The sequence below is a fragment of the Eleutherodactylus coqui genome, chromosome 13, assembly GCF_035609145.1.
Source record: "Eleutherodactylus coqui strain aEleCoq1 chromosome 13, aEleCoq1.hap1, whole genome shotgun sequence".
Classification (NCBI taxonomy): Eukaryota; Metazoa; Chordata; class Amphibia; order Anura; family Eleutherodactylidae; genus Eleutherodactylus; species Eleutherodactylus coqui.
In genome coordinates, this window is record NC_089849.1 from 120,899,651 (window position 1) to 120,917,241 (window position 17,591).

General features: G+C 44.2%; 1 protein-coding gene across 1 annotated transcript in view; it reads right to left on the reverse strand.

Moving 5' to 3' along the window:
* LOC136587442 (cytochrome P450 2B19-like) overlaps positions 1 to 14,940 on the reverse strand; it is a 39,154-nt gene extending 24,214 nt beyond the window's left edge. The window contains exons 1-2 of the mRNA XM_066586011.1: positions 14,763 to 14,940; positions 10,440 to 10,584 (exon numbers count right to left, since the gene is read on the reverse strand). Coding sequence (XP_066442108.1) covers positions 10,440 to 10,584; positions 14,763 to 14,940 — 323 coding nt within the window. The remainder of the gene's footprint in view (positions 1 to 10,439; positions 10,585 to 14,762) is intronic.
* Between the last annotated feature and the right edge of the window lie 2,651 nt (positions 14,941 to 17,591).

Here is a 17,591-nt window from a genome sequence, read left to right on the forward strand (position 1 = left end):
TGTACCCCAAAATGGTACCAATAAAAACTACAGCTCATCTCGTAAAAAATAAGCCCTCATAGAGCTCCGTTCATCAAAAAATGAAAAAGTTACAGGACTTTAAATGCAGCGATTTAGGAAAAAAAAAATATTTTTCAAAAAAAGGGTTTTTATTGCGGAAAAGTGGAAAAACCTAAAAAAAAAAGTAAGCATTTCGGTATTGTTGTAACCGTAACGACCCGCAGAAAAAATGGAATGTCTTATTTATGCTGCATGATTAACGCTGTAAAAAAAATAAATCTATGGCAGAATTGATGCGTTTTCTCTCCCTGCTATCATAAAAAAATAAATAAAAGTTTTACAATACAGTCAATGTACCCAAAAATGACGCTGATAAAAACTACAGTTCGCCACGAAAAAAACAAGCCCTTATACGGCCGCGTCAACGGAAAAATAAAAAAGTTATGACTTTTGATAAATGGAGAAGAAAATCCGCCAAAAATCGTTGCGTCCTTAAGCCCAAAATAGGCCATGTCATGAAGGGGTTAAATACTGCATGCGGGTTTTTTATGTGTCTTAATTGTGGTTTTAAAGTACAACAAAAATATGAAACCCCTAAGGCCGCTCTCAAACGTGTTCAGAAAACGCAGCTTGTAATCGTGGCATTTTTACCGGTATTTAGAGCAGCCTTTTCTAACACAGGTTACAGCGTTTGACAGCACCTTTTAATGCACCCCATCATTGTGAGGAGGGGTGTTAAAAACCATGAAAACTCAAAAATACAACAGACAGCTCTTGAAAAACAGGGCGTTAGGAACACCGCGTTCGAGCGCAGGTTGGAGTAACCCCATTAAAATGAATGGGAGTGTTGTACCACGGTTAGTATGGCGCTCGGGACACTGCGGTAAAATGCGGTGTGTGTGAGTGGCCTGTGGGGCTACAAACAAATTTTCATGTAGTGCAGGAAATGCGTCATGTTTGGAAAAAATTACGCCAAGGGGCAGATCATGTTGGCAGCATGATCTAGGTATGGGTACGGGGGAGTGTGGGGTGGAGGACCAGGGGGGGGGGCCGAGGTCAACCTTTGCACCTGGGCCCCTGAGCCTTTAGGTACGCCCCTGCTTGCTACGGCTAAGCTGATATGAACACATCAGTAGCATTTAACTTCTGCTGTAAAATGATGATAATTACAATCGGAATAACCTGTACAAGCTCCTTGTTTTACAGTGAGTTCAAAGATATGAAAATACATTGGTGTACAAACAAAGGCTAAGAATTAAAGCGATAAAAAATGAAAAAACATACAAACGAGCAAAATATATAATTAAGAGTTAAAAACATACAAGATATAAAAAGACATAGGCCTCATGTCCACGGGGGAAAATCAGGCCCGCTACGGATTCTCCATGGAGAATCCGTAGCGGGTCCCTCCTGCCCCGCGGACATGAGTGCTGAAAATAAGAATTACTTACCTCTCCGGACGCTCTGGATCTTCCCTTCTTCGCGGCCTGATCTTCTCTTCGTCGCGGCCAGATCTTCTGTCTTCGGCCCGGCGGATGTGCTCGGCACGCCGGCTGCGTGCGCACGCATGCGCCGGGCCGAAGAAAAAAGATCTGGCCGCGAAGAAGGGAAGACCTGTAGCGTCCGTAGCAGGTGAGTTAAATTCTGGTACGGGTCTCCTGCGGATCCGGACGGCTTCCATAGGCTTCAATAGAAGCCTGCGGGAACCGTCCCCGCGGGAGACCCGCACCTAAATAGAGCATGTCCGGATTTTTTCCTGCACGCGGGACTCGTGCCTGCAGGGAAAAATGACATCCGCAGGTATTTAACTACCTGCGGGTGTCCAATGCATCCCTATGGGGCGCGGATCCGCGTGCGGGAGAAACGATAATAATTTGCCCGTGGACATGAGGCCATAGTGTAATCAAAAGAAACATAAAATCAAGGTAAACAAACAGCATATACACATAGTATATCAACAGCATGCAGAAAAGCAATATAGTATTATACTTAGCATCCACAGTATGCAGTTGGCAATCTGGAGAGAGCCCAGAGTAGACTTCACCTGTACAGTTTCATGGTAAGCTCCACCAGTCATCTGACTAGAAGAACCTTATATACTAATGATGACACTCCAAGATAATCCAAAGAGCCATTATACAGCCATTCTCATCACTTGGGAGGCCTCTTCTCATAGGTTGTAAGAGGCTCTGCATGTGTCCAAGGCTTTCCACAAAGAATGTTCAGAAAGTAAATATTAAAACTAAATGAAGAGACTCACACACCATCTTTTTGCCCCCCAATCTGAGTTCAGTATAGGGCAGTTAGAACATTGATTGCAGTATGCTGTGTGGATCTGTGCAGTAGTTTGAGAAATTTGCCTTGTATCAGTAGCAGCACATGCATAGAGGACTACTTAAATTAGTCCTGAATATTCATGAGCTGCTAGCTCCACCCACTCCACCCACTCCACCTTCCAGCCACTGATTGGCAGCTCTCTCTCTATGTACAGTAATAAGCAGAGAACTGCCAATCATTGGCTGGAGGGTAGGGTGGGTGTGGCTAGCTGCAACTCATGAATCTGCATATCACGGCCGTATACGCTAGGGTTTCTCGCCCGTGAACACTATGGCCGAGGACAGATAGATCATGCCCTATCTTCCCGCACGTAGTGAATACATCATGTGGGGGACATCGGACAGCACCTATCTTCCTGCAGTTATTTTTGAACTCCTGTGCTCTGGCGCGGTGTTTGAACTGCCGGCGAGAGAGAAGTCATTTCCCTCGTTCAGGCGCATTTACGTTCTGTACTGCCGAGCGTATGTGCGCCTCTGGCAATGTGTTTAAGCCCTCAGTTCAAGCATGCAAAAGTTCATTGCTGTGAATGCCCAAAATATAGTCGTTTCTAGTCCATTAGAATGTGCCCCCCCACCCAGCAGCTGAGCGATAAGATTCACCCTTCCATACAATCACACTACCACAAACAACCATATCTTTCTTGCCTTGCTATACTGCTAGCTAACATATCTATATCAAGGCAGTTTTACATTGTACTCCAATCATCTGTTAACATGCTGCTACCATCTATATGATAAATAACTTAAAGGGGTTGTCCCGCGCCGAAACGTTTTTTTTTTTTTTTCAATAGCCCCCCCGTTCGGCGCGAGACAATCCCGATGCAGGGATAAAAAAAAACAAAACAGGTAGTACTTACCCGAATCCCCGCACTCCGGTGACTTCTTACTTACCTTGTGAAGATGGCCGCCGGGATCTTCACCCTCGGTGGACCGCAGGTCTTCTGTGCGGTCCATTGCCGATTCCAGCCTCCTGATTGGCTGGAATCGGCACACGTGACGGGGCGGAGCTACGAGGAGCCGCTCTCCGGCACGAGCGGCCCCATTCAGAAGACAGAAGACCGGACAGCGCAAGCGCGTCTAATCGGGCGATTAGACGCTGAAGATTAGACGGCACCATGGAGACGAGGACGCTAGCAATGGAACAGGTAAGTGAATAACTTCTGTATGGCTCATAATTAATGCACAATGTACATTACAAAGTGCATTAATATGGCCATACAGAAGTGTATACCCCCACTTTGTTTCGCGGGACAACCCCTTTAACACAAACTTGCATCTCACGATCAGAACCCACCTGAACTACAAGCTCCTATAAATCTATGCTTCTGGGTCGAGAACAAACTTTTTCTCTGTTTGTGGGACATGTCAGAAATTATCTTCATTTTATACGTAGATTTTCATGTATTCAGCTGTATACATCTGAGATAAGGCCCTTTTACATGGGCCGTCAGTCTTTTAACCCCTTCCCGATGCAGAGCGTACATTTACGTCCTGCAGCGTCGGGGGATGTATGAGGGAGATCGTGTGTCGATCTCCCATCATATACCATGGGTACTGGCTGTTTCTTACAGCCGACACGTGGTGGCAACAGCTCCGATCAGCCGCGCGGCTGATCAAAGCTGTTAACCCTTTAAAGTTCTGACAGCGGCATTTAAATCCCCCAAACAATGTTCAGGGGTCCTGTTCGGCCCCCCTGCGATGAGATCGCAGGGAGCCATGCGGGTGTCATGGCAGCCCGGGGGCAGTCAGAAAAGCCCCTGGGCTATCTAGGCAGAATGCCTATCAAGCCATCCCCGTGGTAGACTGCCTGCCCGATCGCAGTATGATGTAATGCTGTGGCATCATATGATACTGTAGGAGCGATCAAAGCGTCGCAAGTTGTTGTCCCTTAGTGGGACTAAAAAAAAAAAAAAAGTAAAAACAAGATCAATAAAGTTTTACTAATTGTAAAATAAAAATAATAACAAAAGTTTAACCCTCCTTTTGCCATATTTATAATAAAAGAATCTAAATCCGAAAAGAAAAATATAAATAACGCATTATTTACCCCACACAATGAACGTCGTCAGAAAAGAAAAAAAGGAACGCCAGAAATGCACTTTTTTGGTCACCCTGTCTATAAGAAAAAATGCAATAAGAAGCAATCAAAAAGTGGTATTTATTCCAAAATAATACCAACAGAAACTACAGGACATCCCGCAAAAAATGAGCCCTCGTACAACTATGTCCACAAAAGATAAAAAAGTTATTGCGCGCAGAAGATGGCGGCAGAAAATAATTTTAAAAAATTAAATGTCTTTGAAAAAAAATAAAAGTAGTATGGCAAAACTATAAAAACTATACAAGTTTGGTATCGTAGTTATCGTACTGAACCACAGAATAAAGTTAGGGTTTTTTTGTTGCGGTCTGTGCGCCATAGAAACAAGACGCACCAAAAGATGGCGGAATTTCATTTTGTTTTTCATTTTACTCCAGTTAGAATTTTTAAAAAGTTTTTCAGTACAGCATATGGTACATTAAATAGTGCCATTAAAAAATACAACTCGTACAGCAAAAAACAAGCCCTCATACAGCGACGTCGATGGATAAATAAAGGATTTATGCTTTTTTAAAAGGTGGGGGGGGAAACGAAAACGGAAAAAAAGGGCTACATCATTAAGGTGTTAAACAACCTCATGAGCGCTGATGTCACTGCTAAGGTCGAGCATTTAACCTGAAAGTCTTGCTGACGGATCACGGGCTTCTCGCTCAGCGCTTCACCTCCTATGGGAAGCACTGAATGGAGAGCATTTACACGGAACGACAAGTCAGTTTAAACAACTGCGAATGACAAGTGAGCGATCTTTTCACATTCGTTTGTTTGAACGAATTTTGAGCGATAATCGTTATGTGTAAATTGGCCTACAGTTGGCCTATTGTTGCTTTCTGTGTTTTACTTTTCTTCATCTTCTGGCTCTGGTGGGAGTAGTATTAGATGAGACTTGCTTGGTTTCACCTGTGGGTAATTTGGGAGGACTATTTAACCTGGCTTAGCTCATTGCTGTTTATGTTCAGTCTTCCTCTGACTGTGGTGGAAGTTAGAGTTTGGTACTGGATCTCCAGTTTGCCTGATGCTTCACAAAGCTAAGTACTGCGGTTACTATAGCTTATATCTTGTTTTCTATAGTTTTCTCCTGTCCCACGTAGGGTCTGCTAGTGGCCCAAGTACATGGTCAGGTTCGCCCTTGTTAGGGCGGGTTATCTGCATATAGGCAGGTCCCTTTCCTGGATAAAGGGTTTATAGGGACAGTGTTTCCCTGCTATCTGTTTTCTTTATTGTTTACCATCATTTTGTGTGCACTTGTGGTCCTTTTGTTCACAGCCTGCAAGTCTTTCGGGGTTAAGGATCCAGCATGTCCAGTTTGGACGTGACAATATCTAGGAGTGTATTTGCGCTAACAGTTTTACTTGCAAAAAATTCTTCCTGCTCTATAACTTCATTCCAGTTCAAAGTATGACATTTTATCTCTACCCTCACAGTTCACATATACAAATATTGTACAAGTGTATAAGTGTATCATTTAATCCTTGTGCAACAGGCGACAAGCGGGAAGAGGCCTGCACTCTCTGAGCAGTTTCTAAAATGTGGCTGAGGAGCCGTGTCACGGTGGCAATGAGTGCAGCACGCACGTTCTATGTAATCTTGTGCACCATTGAAGGTATACAACAGGATCTGGACGAATAATGGAATTAGGTGATCGTGACGCCAGTGCCTGGATTAAGAGCACTTGGTAGTGAAATAAGACGAACACACGTATGTAGGTAAATGACAGGCACACCATTTACTTTCAGGTTTGTGGTTGTCTGCATTATTCTTACGCTCCAGAAATTGCATATACAGCTTGCATATACACTGTTTAACACTTTATATTCGGATAAACAAACTTTGAGGAGACAGCATCTGAGCTAAGGAAGAGCTATAAAGAGAGAACTGACAAGAACTACCCCTTATAAACCCCACCAACAGTTTTGCCATTCCTGAAACACTGCGCTCATGTTTTTTTAGTACTCACAAACTTCTATAAAGATTCTCTACTTCTTGCCTGAATTTGTCCTCTACGAGAAAGCAGCACTGGCTTAAAGGGGTTGTCCCGCGAAAGCAAGTGGGTCTATACACTTCTGTATGGCCATATTAATGCACTTTGTAATGTACATTGTGCATTAATTATGAGCCATACAGAAGTTATCAGAAGTTATTCACTTACCTGTTCCGTTGCTAGCGTCCTCGTCTCCATGGTTCCGTCTAATTTTCAGCGTCTAATCGCCGGATTAGACGCGCTTGCGCAGTCCGGTCTTCTTCTTTTCTCAATGGGGCCGCTCGTGCCGGAGAGCGGCTCCGTGTAGCTCCGCCCCGTCATGTGCTGATTCCAGCCAATCAGGAGGCTGGAATCGGCAATGGACCGCACAGAAGCCCTGCGGTCCACCGAGGAAGAAGATCCCGGTGGCCATCTTCACCGGGTAAGTAAGAAGTCACCGGAGCGCGGGGATTCAGGTAAGCACTGTCCGGTTTTTTTTTAAAGTCCCTGCATCGGGTTTGTCTCGCGCCGAACGGGGGGGGCTGTTGAAAAAAAACCAAAACGTTTCGGCGCGGGACAACCCCTTTAAACGGACATCAGGTTTGGAAAAACAACCAGTCTCTCTCTGCATCGGGGTACTTTATGAGCTGCTGCACACAGGATTTCTTGAAAGTTTACATAAGGAGTCTCTAATTACTGCAGGACAGAGAAGGAAGACGCTGGATCTTTACATGGCTATTTGCTTCGTCCCTCGTGTCCATCTCAGCTCCTCTCCCCTCCGAGTGACATCTTCACTGTGACTTTATACGGCTTACTCCCTTTCACTTCCCTCTTCTATCACTGTTATCAATTTCTAAGTACGCAATCCAAAATGAACCAGAACCCCCACCTTTTCCCCTCACTCAGGGAGCCTGTGACAGCTCTAACTAACCCATTTACAAAGGTGACTTAACAACCTTAACTCTTTAGTTTCCTGACTCCCTCTTCTTACTAAATTTAATTCCAGCCTAACTACACTTTGTTAAATGCGCTGGTAGTTTGAACAGTTGCTCTTAACTTGCAGGTAAAGTACTTTTATCCTGCAGTGCCAGTCCAGGTCACTACACTTGAACAACATTCTTGCTAGGGGTGCTGCAAAATGCTGTCAATCAGTCCCAGATCATGGATGTCTAGACTTCAGAACTTGACAACCCACCTGTTAAGAAATAGGGTAATTGGCTACAGCACAATAAAATCTGTAACCTTTATTGGAGATACCGTTAAAGAAGGGGGATATGCACAACGCTAAATAACTGTCTTTTGTGTTTCAGTTCAACACACCATTATTAGTTAAATATTAACTATGCTGAACTATTAAGGCTGTTTACCTATGCAGCTCTACGCAGCATAGTTGAACAAATGGATGATATATATACACACACTACTGTACAAACGTTTTAGGCAGGTGTGGAGAAAATGCTGCAAAGTAAGAGTCCTTTTAAAAATAGAAGTGTCAATATGTCAGGGCTCAAAACCACAACCTCCTGCTCCTAGATCAGTGGCTCTCATTGTTGAGCCATCCAGGCTTTTGGACAGTTTCTCTGCACACTTTAACCTTGTTCCCGGATCCGGCTATCCACCCTCTGTTCTGGCTCCACCCTGACTCTGATTAGGCTTGCTATATCAACCTGGCCCTGATCCCTCCTTCTTTGCATGATTATTCTGCTCCACAGCATTGACTGGTCAAGCTCCACTTCTACCTGCTCCTCTGCTATTGTGACAAGACCTGCTGATACAGACTTCTGGCTTTCCATCTGACTACTCTCCAGACCTGCGGCTGCTACGCTTGAGAAGCTACCCTAGTGCCTAAACCGCTACTAAATAATAACCGCCCTGTGGAAGCAAGTTAGGGAGCTCCAGGAATTTTGTGCCTCCTAGCAAGAGAAGTTTGCTGGATTACAGGAAGCAGTGTTAGATCAAGAAAAGGAAATAATCAGTTTAACCCTTTCCAATCCAATTTGTATCCTGGTTTTCCTAGGGGGCTTACTCTTTTTCTGCTGTTATACAACGGCGCTATCTGCTGGCTAAAGCCGGTACTGCATGAGGTGACACGTTGGATAGGCTCCTACAGCAGAGAGGCTGGCAATATACAGTAAGAGAACCCCGACGGACGTCTTCCAACATCGGAGCTGTACAGCCTTAAGTCATAATGTCTTCAGACATCAGACAGTGGATTGGAAAGGGTTAAAGAGCCAACTGCTGGATTTGGAAAGCTGACTAGCTGCAACCTCATCGGCCATATGACTATCCTATTGAGCTGCTCCCTGGATCTTCTATTCCATTTGGGCATATCTACTACCTCTCAGAACCAGAGTTAAAAACTAGAGATGAGCGAACCTACTCGTTTCGAGTAATTACTCGATCGAGCACCACGATTTTCGAGTACTTCAGTACTCGGGTGAAAAGATTCGGGGGGCGCCGGGGGGCGGCGTGACGGAGCGGGTGGTAGCAGCGGGGAACAGGGGGGAGCCCTCTCTCTCTCCTTCTCCCCCCCCCCCACTCCCCGCTGTAACCCCCCACTCACCCACGGGGCCCCCCGAATCTTTTCACCCGAGTACGGAAGTACTCGAAAATCGTGGTACTCGGGCGAAAAAGTGGCGTGGCAGAGTAGGCTCGCTCATCTCTATTAAAAACCCTTCAGGAAAATTTAGATGAAAATCTAAAGAAGGGCTTCATCCAGCCTTCTTCCTCCACGGTGGGAGCACCCATTTTCTTCATTGAACAGAAAGATTCTACTCCTCGACCATGCATCGATTGCCGGGAACTAAACAAGATTACTATTAAGGAATAAGGATCACTATCCTCTCCCATTATCTCAGAACTGCTGAAGAGGCTTCGGGCAGCCAAAGTCTTTAGTAAACTGGACCTGAGAGGAGTATATAATGTGGTATGGATCCGCCCCAGAGATGAATGGAAGACAGCTTTCAGAACAAGATATGGACACTTCAAATCTCTAGTAATGCTGTTTAGTCTCTGCAACGCCCCCGCTATCTTCCAGCACTTTATTAATGACGTATTTTGAGACCTGTTGGATCAATTAGTAGTGGCATATCTTGATGATATCTTCATCTATGACAATTTGGAGGAACATTGCAAGTACGTTCAGGTGGTCTTGGAGAGACTCCTAAGGAATAACCTCTACATCAAAGTAGAGAAACGTGGGTTTGAACAGACCCAAATGCAATTCCTAGGATATATTATCTCCCCAGACGGTCTAAGTATGGAACCCAGCAAGATTAAAGCCATCCTGGATTGGCCCATATCAAAAAATTTGAAGGAAGTACAGTGCCTGATCAGTTTTGCAAACTACTACAGAAGATTTATTAAAGGGGTTGTCCCGCGGCAAAATCACCAATTTTTTTTTTTAACTTACCCCCGCATTCTGCCCTGTTAAAATCAATTCCATTTGTTATTTAAAAAAAAAAATCGCTTACCTGCATCCCCGTTCGCGCAGCATCTTCTTTTCTTCTTTTAAAGATGGCCGCCGGTCCTTTCCCAATGGTGCACCGCGGTTTTCTCCCATGGTGCACCGCGGGTCTTCTCCCATGGTGCACAATGGATTGTCTTCTCCTTCCTTGCATTCCACTGCCGATACAGCCACCTCATTGGCTGATCGGCACCACGTGACGGAGGCAGAGCTACGATGACGACGCGCAGACCAGCTCTCCGGCGCGTCTAAAGCAGCCAGAAGACACAGAAATTAGACGGAGCCGTGGAGACGAGGACACCAGCAACGGAACAGGTAAGTGAATAACTTCTGTATGGCTCATATTTAATGCACGATGTACATTACAAAGTGCATTAATATGGCCATACAGAAGTGTATAACCCCACTTGCTGCCGCGGGACAACCCCTTTAAGGACTTCTCAAAGGTCATCTCTCTCATCACCTCCCCCACAAAGAAAGCACACACATTTTCCTGGTCCCCGGAGGCACAAGCCGCTTTGGAGAAACTAAAGACTCTTTTTACTTTAGCACCAGTACTGATCCACTCAAGACCAGAATTACCTTTTGTTGTGGAGGTGGACACCTCTGATAGAGAAATCTAGTACCTTTAAGTAGGCCTGATGTAGACTTCCAGCTTCATGTATGTCTATATCATGTGTTTTCAAAGTTGCTTGCATCGAGGCATGATTTACACTAACCATTCTTTCTTGAAAAGAACAGATCTGTCAGTAATGAGACTTTATGCGCCTTAATTGGCAAAGCACCCACACTTAATTGAAACATTTTTGCCAATTAGCTCTTGGAAGTTATTAACACAAAGGTTCACTTACTTTTTCCTCCTTGCACTGTAGATGTTTACTCAACGTGTTCACAATTTTGCCAGATACACATGGTTAAATGTCTTTGTGAACATACTACGGGTGTTACGTTCATCCTGGACTGCTAACAAAACCCTGAGATGACTTGGTACTGGGTCAGTCAGGACTGACGTGTTTGCTTGCTACACAGGTGGCTAGATACAGGAGCAGACAGAAACAAGAGGTTGCAATCAGAGTGGGGCACTCTGAACCCCCCTCCGACAGAACCAACATAGCAGCGGAGCACCCGTCCCAAAAGGAACCTGAAATGAACCAGAGTTCAGTAAACCAGGGACAAATAGAAACTGATAATAAATAATGACAGGAACACAGAATGAAAGACAGACAGACACACAGGAGCCAGACAGGAGAACTGAGCCAGCTTACTTATCAGGAACACTGAAATATAAGCAGCACTCCCAACCAGGAATAGCTGGGTTATATAGGAAGTGGGGAGAAACTGATTGGCTGACAGAGCTGTCAATCACAAGCCACCACCTCAGCTAACAGCTGCAGGACTAGTTAAAGGGGTTGTCCCGCGCCGAAACGGGTTTTTTTTTTTTTCAATAGCCCCCCCGTTCGGCGCGAGACAAACCAATGCAGGGGTTAAAAAAAACAACGGACAGTGCTTACCTGAATCCCCGCGCTCCGGTGACTTCTTACTTACCTTGTGAAGATGGCCGCCGGGATCTTCTCCCTCGGTGGACCGCAGGTCTTCTGTGCGGTCCATTGCCGATTCCAGCCTCCTGATTGGCTGGAATCGGCACGTGACGGGGCGGAGCTACGAGGAGCCGCTCTCCGGCACGAGCGGCCCCATTCAGAAAAGAAGAAGACCGGACTGCGCAAGCGCGTCTAATCGGGCGATTAGACGCTGAAAATTAGACGGCACCATGGAGACGTGGACGCCAGCAACGGAACAGGTAAGTGAATAACTTCTGTATGGCTCATAATTAATGCACAATGTACATTACAAAGTGCATTAATATGGCCATACAGAAGTGTATACCCCCACTTGCTTTCGCGGGACAACCCCTTTAACCTAACTGAAGACTGAAGACATTAACCCTAGATAGACAGGATAGAACCCACAGAGGTAAATGTGTGCTGGCAGAGAAATGAGAGTGCTGGCAGTGACGTGGTAACGGGTGACATTTCTTCTCAGCACTGTAGGATTCGCTGTTTCAGATTACCCATATTGTGTATTTTTTCCGCATACACAAAGAGAAAAACAAGGGACTTATGCGCACAAGAGTTAGGTACAGTATTCACAAAGTGAGACAGATACAAACTATAATGGATGTGGCAACGCGTTTCAAGGCTGCATGGGGCCTCTTTGTCAAGCATAGATATGATACATGAATAGCTTACTTATGTAGAGCAGGTAACAGTGAGTTAATGGAACGCCGGTGTTGGCGGCGCATGATGATGTCATCACTAACAACACAATATGTACAAGCAGGGCATATTAATGATACTATTGAAAAAACACACCCTTAGGCCTCCCTCACACAGGTTGTTTGCCTTTTCAGCTGCCTTTTCAGCACAGCCCATTCATTTCAATGGGAGACTCAGCTGAAAATGCCCAAAGATAGAACATGCAGCGCTTTTCAAAGCAGCGTTTTCAGCCCTGTGTGAGCGGCCCCATTGAAATAAATGGGAGCCTTGTACAGCGTTTAGCACAGGGCTGAAAACGCTGCTGAAAACGCCATGTGTGAGGGAGGTCTAAGGCTGTAGAGTGGGCACACAACAACAAGAAGGAAAAAGAAAAAAAAGTAAAATACAGTGAGCTCGGAGCGGGGTCACGTGTCTCGGGGCGTGCCCACGCAAGCCGGGATCGTGGTGATGAGAGAACGTCAGGAACGTATCATTGCGTTCCATAGTGCCTTCAAGAAGAACAGAAAGAAAAACATCACACGCTTGATAACGTGGTGACATGGGAGAGCGTAATGTTGCGCTCCATTCTTGCGTTCCACCAGGTTATGGGACAAAACAGAAGAAAAAGATATTGGCGACTTAGAATTAACTATAACGATAGTAATAATGATGGAAATGCTGAAAATGGAAAGATTAACTGAAAAAGGAGTATAAAAAATGATTTTTATATGGTGAAAAATATAACAATAAATCAAAAAAATTATACTACTAAAGAAATATAAAATAATGGTTAAAAATATAGGAAGAATATATATAAATATATATGTAGGAAAATATTGTCAAGATAAATGTTATGTTAGACTAAATATAATGACTAAAATCAGATATCAATATGAAATTGATAAAAATGTTGCCATAAATACTCCAAAATTAAAAAAAAAACCATATACCTCGTATTTCAGTGGTAAAATAAAATACAGAAATGTTGATGCTAAAAACACATAGATACTAAAATCAAATAGTAAAATACTACTTTAGGATGAGATTTTTTCTAATACCTCATTTACACCGTTAGGGGTCAAACAGTTTAGGGTAAAAATCCAGGGCTTTTCTTTTTCTTTTAAGCTGGTGAATTTCCCATGTTCAATTTTTTTCAACTGGAGTAATTCTCAAATTTTTAAATTCCCCATTATGATAATAAATGAAGTGTCTTGATACATTATGCTTTAAGAAACCTTTTTTGAAGTTGATCAAATTTGCAGATGACACAAAGCTAGGAGGGATAGCTAACACTAGGGAAGAGAGAGAGTATTCAAAGAGATCTAGGAAAGCTTGGTCAGTGGGCAGCGACTAACAGAATGGTATTTAACAAGGAGAAATGCAAAGTCCTACATCTGGGCAAGAAAAATGAAAAAAGGACATACAGAATGGGAAGAATTGGGCTAAGCAGCAGCACATGTGAAAAAAACTTGGGTATACTAATAGATCATAGACTGAACATGAGTCAACAATGTGATGCAGCAGCCAAAAAGGCAAACGCAATTCTGGGATGTATTAAGAAAAGCATAGAGTCTAGATCATGTGAGGTAATTATCCCCCTCTACTCTTCCTTAGGCTGCCTGTCCACAGGTGAATTTTCATAGCGTTCCCTGCGGCGATAATCCAGCCGCGGGGAACGCAGTGAACGCTTTCCATAGCGTTGCTATGGAAAACGCAGCCCCCCTGTCCACGAGCGGAGAATCATAGCTATTCTCAGCTCGCGAGCGGCAAATTGCAGCATGCTGCGATTTGTTGTGATTCTCCGCGGTGAGCCTGTCTGTCAGATAGGCTCAGTGCGAAGAACCATCAGCTGTCTCCTGCTCCCCGTCGGCAGCTTCCGCGGCGGAGATCCGCCGTGGGATATCGCTACACGCGTGGATAGGGAGCCTTAGTCAGACTTCATCTGGAATACTGTCTCCAGTTCTGGGCACCGCACTTTAAAAAAGACAGACAAATTGAAGCAAGTTCAAAGAAGAGTTACCAAGATGGTGATTGGTCTGCAAATCATATCTTACGAGGAACGGTTAAAGGATCTGGGAATGTTTACCTTGCAAAAAAGAAGGCTGAGAGGAGACTTAATAGCGGTCTACAAATATCTGAAGGGCTGTCACAGTGCAGAGGGATCAGCCCTATTCTCCTCTGTACAAGGAAAGACCAGAAACAATGGGATGAAACTGAAAGGGAGGAGACACAGATTAGATATTAGACAGTGAGGGGGATCAATGAGTGGAACAGGTTGCCACGGGAGGTGGGGAGTTCTCCTTCAATGGAAGTGCTCAAACAAAGGCTGGACAAATATCTGTCTGGGATGATTTAGTGATCCTGCATTGAGCAGGGGGTTGGACCCGATGACCTTGGAGGTCCCTTCCAACTCTACCATTCTATGAGTATTGTACTGTATATTAGCACAGCACTTACACCGCTTTAGTTTACATTTGAAAGACAGGCAGCATACTACATGATGCAAGTTGGATGAAATTTTGCCTACCAAAAAAAGATCAGCTCTGAGTATCCCCTACTGATTTTTTTTTTCTATTTAATATCCATACGTGACTGTTATAGTTGGTAATAAAAGCGGTTCTTTTAATTTTATTTTAATTCATATTTCCATTACTATTTGCACTTTCAGTCTTTGGTCCATCTAAAGCCTTAGAATAGGCTACTTCTATAAGAGTATTCAAGTAGCCATTTTCTTTAAATCTTTTTTTCAAAATATTGGCTTGTTCTTTATAAATGTTGATGTCGGTGTAGTTTCTTTTTATTTTCTGGAACTGTCCGTAGGGTATGTTCATCTTCCAACTCCTAGAATGGCTGCTGGCAAAATTAAGATAGCTATTCTTATCCACTGATTTAAAGAAAAATTTTCTTTGTAGTTTATTGTTTTCAACATACAGTTCCAAATCTAAAAAGTAATACTGTTGTGGCTCATTGCGCTTGTGAACTGCAGCCCCAATTATTCTGGTTCAGATCTTCGATAAAAGTATGGATGTCCTCTATACACCCATTCCAAATAAAAGAGAGGTCTATAAAGCGTCTATAAAACTTAATGCATGCATCACAAATTCTCCTCTCATATGCCCCCATATAGAGGTTAGCATAAGCTGGGGCGAACTTAGTCCCCATAGCTGTACCCCTTATTTGAAAATAAAAAGATCCCTTCTATTTAAAGTAATTATTCTGTAGGACGAACTTTATAGCTTCCACTAAGAAGGCTTTTTGCTGGTTAGGCATAAGTGGATCCTCATCTACCATTGCCTTATCTAAGAGGGAGTAAAGTTTCCTTGGGTTGTCATTGACGGGGTCACAGGCAAGTTTAGTGTAATAATTATTGTCGTCTAGTATACGTGCTGCTTCAAATGCAAAGTAGCTTCTATCAAGAATGACTACAGACCCGCCCTTGTCCGCATTTTTTATTACAATGCTTGAGTCCTTCTGCAAGTACCTGGTTATGAAATGTCTCTATAAATTGACCTTTACTCTCAAGGGGTTAAAATGGACTCTGAGGCTTGAGGGCTGTGGAAATAGGATCATCTAAAATGAATTTCTCCTGTGGGTCTTGTGACAAAAAAATGTTAGTGGGGTCTAGATGAGAACGTGAAAAATGTCACTGCAAGGTGAGTTTTCTTGTAAATTGGTAGAGATCAATAAAAAGTTGGAAAAGATCCAGGGGTTTCGATGGACAAAAAGATAGACCTTAAGATAAAACGTCTTTGCAAATACCACGTTTTTTGCATGATTCTGGACGAGTGGTGGTTGGGGAGGATTTTGGCTTCCTTGTAGTAAATGTTCTCTTCCTCTCCCTCGTTTCCCTCCTCTTCTTGTCATCCTTGCTTTTGTCGTATGACTTGTGTTCCTTGCGTCGGTGAATAGAGCTGCGTGATCTTGCTTCTCACTACAGGTTGGGAACTTTTGAGTTATTGTCCTGGATACCTGTGGAGCGGTATGTAATCGTGGTCTGGGGGTAGGATCTTGTTTCTTGCAAATATTGCGAGTCGAGTTCCGAACTCTGTGAGGTCTGTTCGAGGCAAGATGGGAGAGTTCCGGTCTTAAAGGGGTTGTCCCGCGGCAGCAAGTGAGTCTATACACTTCTGTATGGCCATATTAATGCACTTTGTAATGTACATTGTGCATTAATTATGAGCCATACAGAAGTTATAAGAAGTTTTATACTTACCTGCTCCGTTGCTAGCGTCCTCGTTCCCATGGTGCCGACTAATTTTCGGCCTCCGATGGCCAAATTAGCCGCGCTTGCGCAGTCTGGGTCTTCTGCCGTCTTCTATGGGGCCGCTCGTGCAGAATGCCGGCTCCGTGTAGCTCCGCCCCGTCACGTGCCGATTCCAGCCAATCAGGAGGCTGGAATCGGCAATGGACCGCACAGAAGCCCTGCGGTCCACGGAGACAGAGGATCCCGGCGGCCATCTTCAGCAGGTGAGTATGAAGACGCCGGACCGCGGGGATTCAGGTAAGCGCTCTCCTGTTTGTTTTTTTAACCCCTGCATCGGGGTTGTCTCGCGCCGAACGGGGGGGGGGGTTAAAAAAAAAAAAAAAAAACCCGTTTCGGCGCGGGACAACCCCTTTAATTCTAAAAAAGTATGGGTAGTTGATGTATGATGCAGACGGTAAGGTAGTACAAACTGCAGTGCGTTTAATGGTGTTACCATTGGAGTCATGTTACACTGCAGGTTCAACGGCACAACCTACAACAGGTGAAGTGTTCATTGTATTGGGGTTCTGAGACCCCAAATCTTCACCCCAAATTTCCCCTGAAATTAGGTTTGAAACTACCAGGGGGGCCTCAAGGAGAGTCCCCCCAAAATAGTAAGTCCTCCTTTCAATTCTAAGGTTTTACTGTACCTAAGTCCTGTGAGCATAAATCCTTTGTTTTTCTTTTTGTCCATATTTGTCTTTGATCGCTATATGCCTCCTGGTGTTGCTCGGTTTGCTCACCATTTCGGTGGCTGTAGGAAGTACAGTTTTACCCGTTGAAGACTGGCATCACTAGCTGGTGGTCAGCTCGTGCCAGTGGGAACACAAGCCCACAGGTGAGTGGTCACCATTTGATACTAGTCTATGATTTTGGAGCGCTGCCCCTTTTAACGCTTCTGTTTTTCTGCATATACAAGAGGCTTTAAATGTCCCCAGAGATAAAAGTCTAATAGTGGCCATTCAACCGGACCTCTACGCTCAATCCAGTGCCCATCTAGCCATCTGTGTACAGCCACTGCAAAGTGCAGAGGTGCGCCATCCTGCTGCAAATAATGTGGGAACTGACTGTTCTCATGGAGCACAGATGGGAATATGATGTCCTCTAACATCCGGAGGTACTCCTCAACGTTAAATGACCTGTCCATAAAAAAATGTCCTGAATGTCTGACTCCTAAACAAGTAAATATAGGGGAAAACTTAAACTTCTAGTGTATTTCAGAGTGACTCCTCGCCAAGA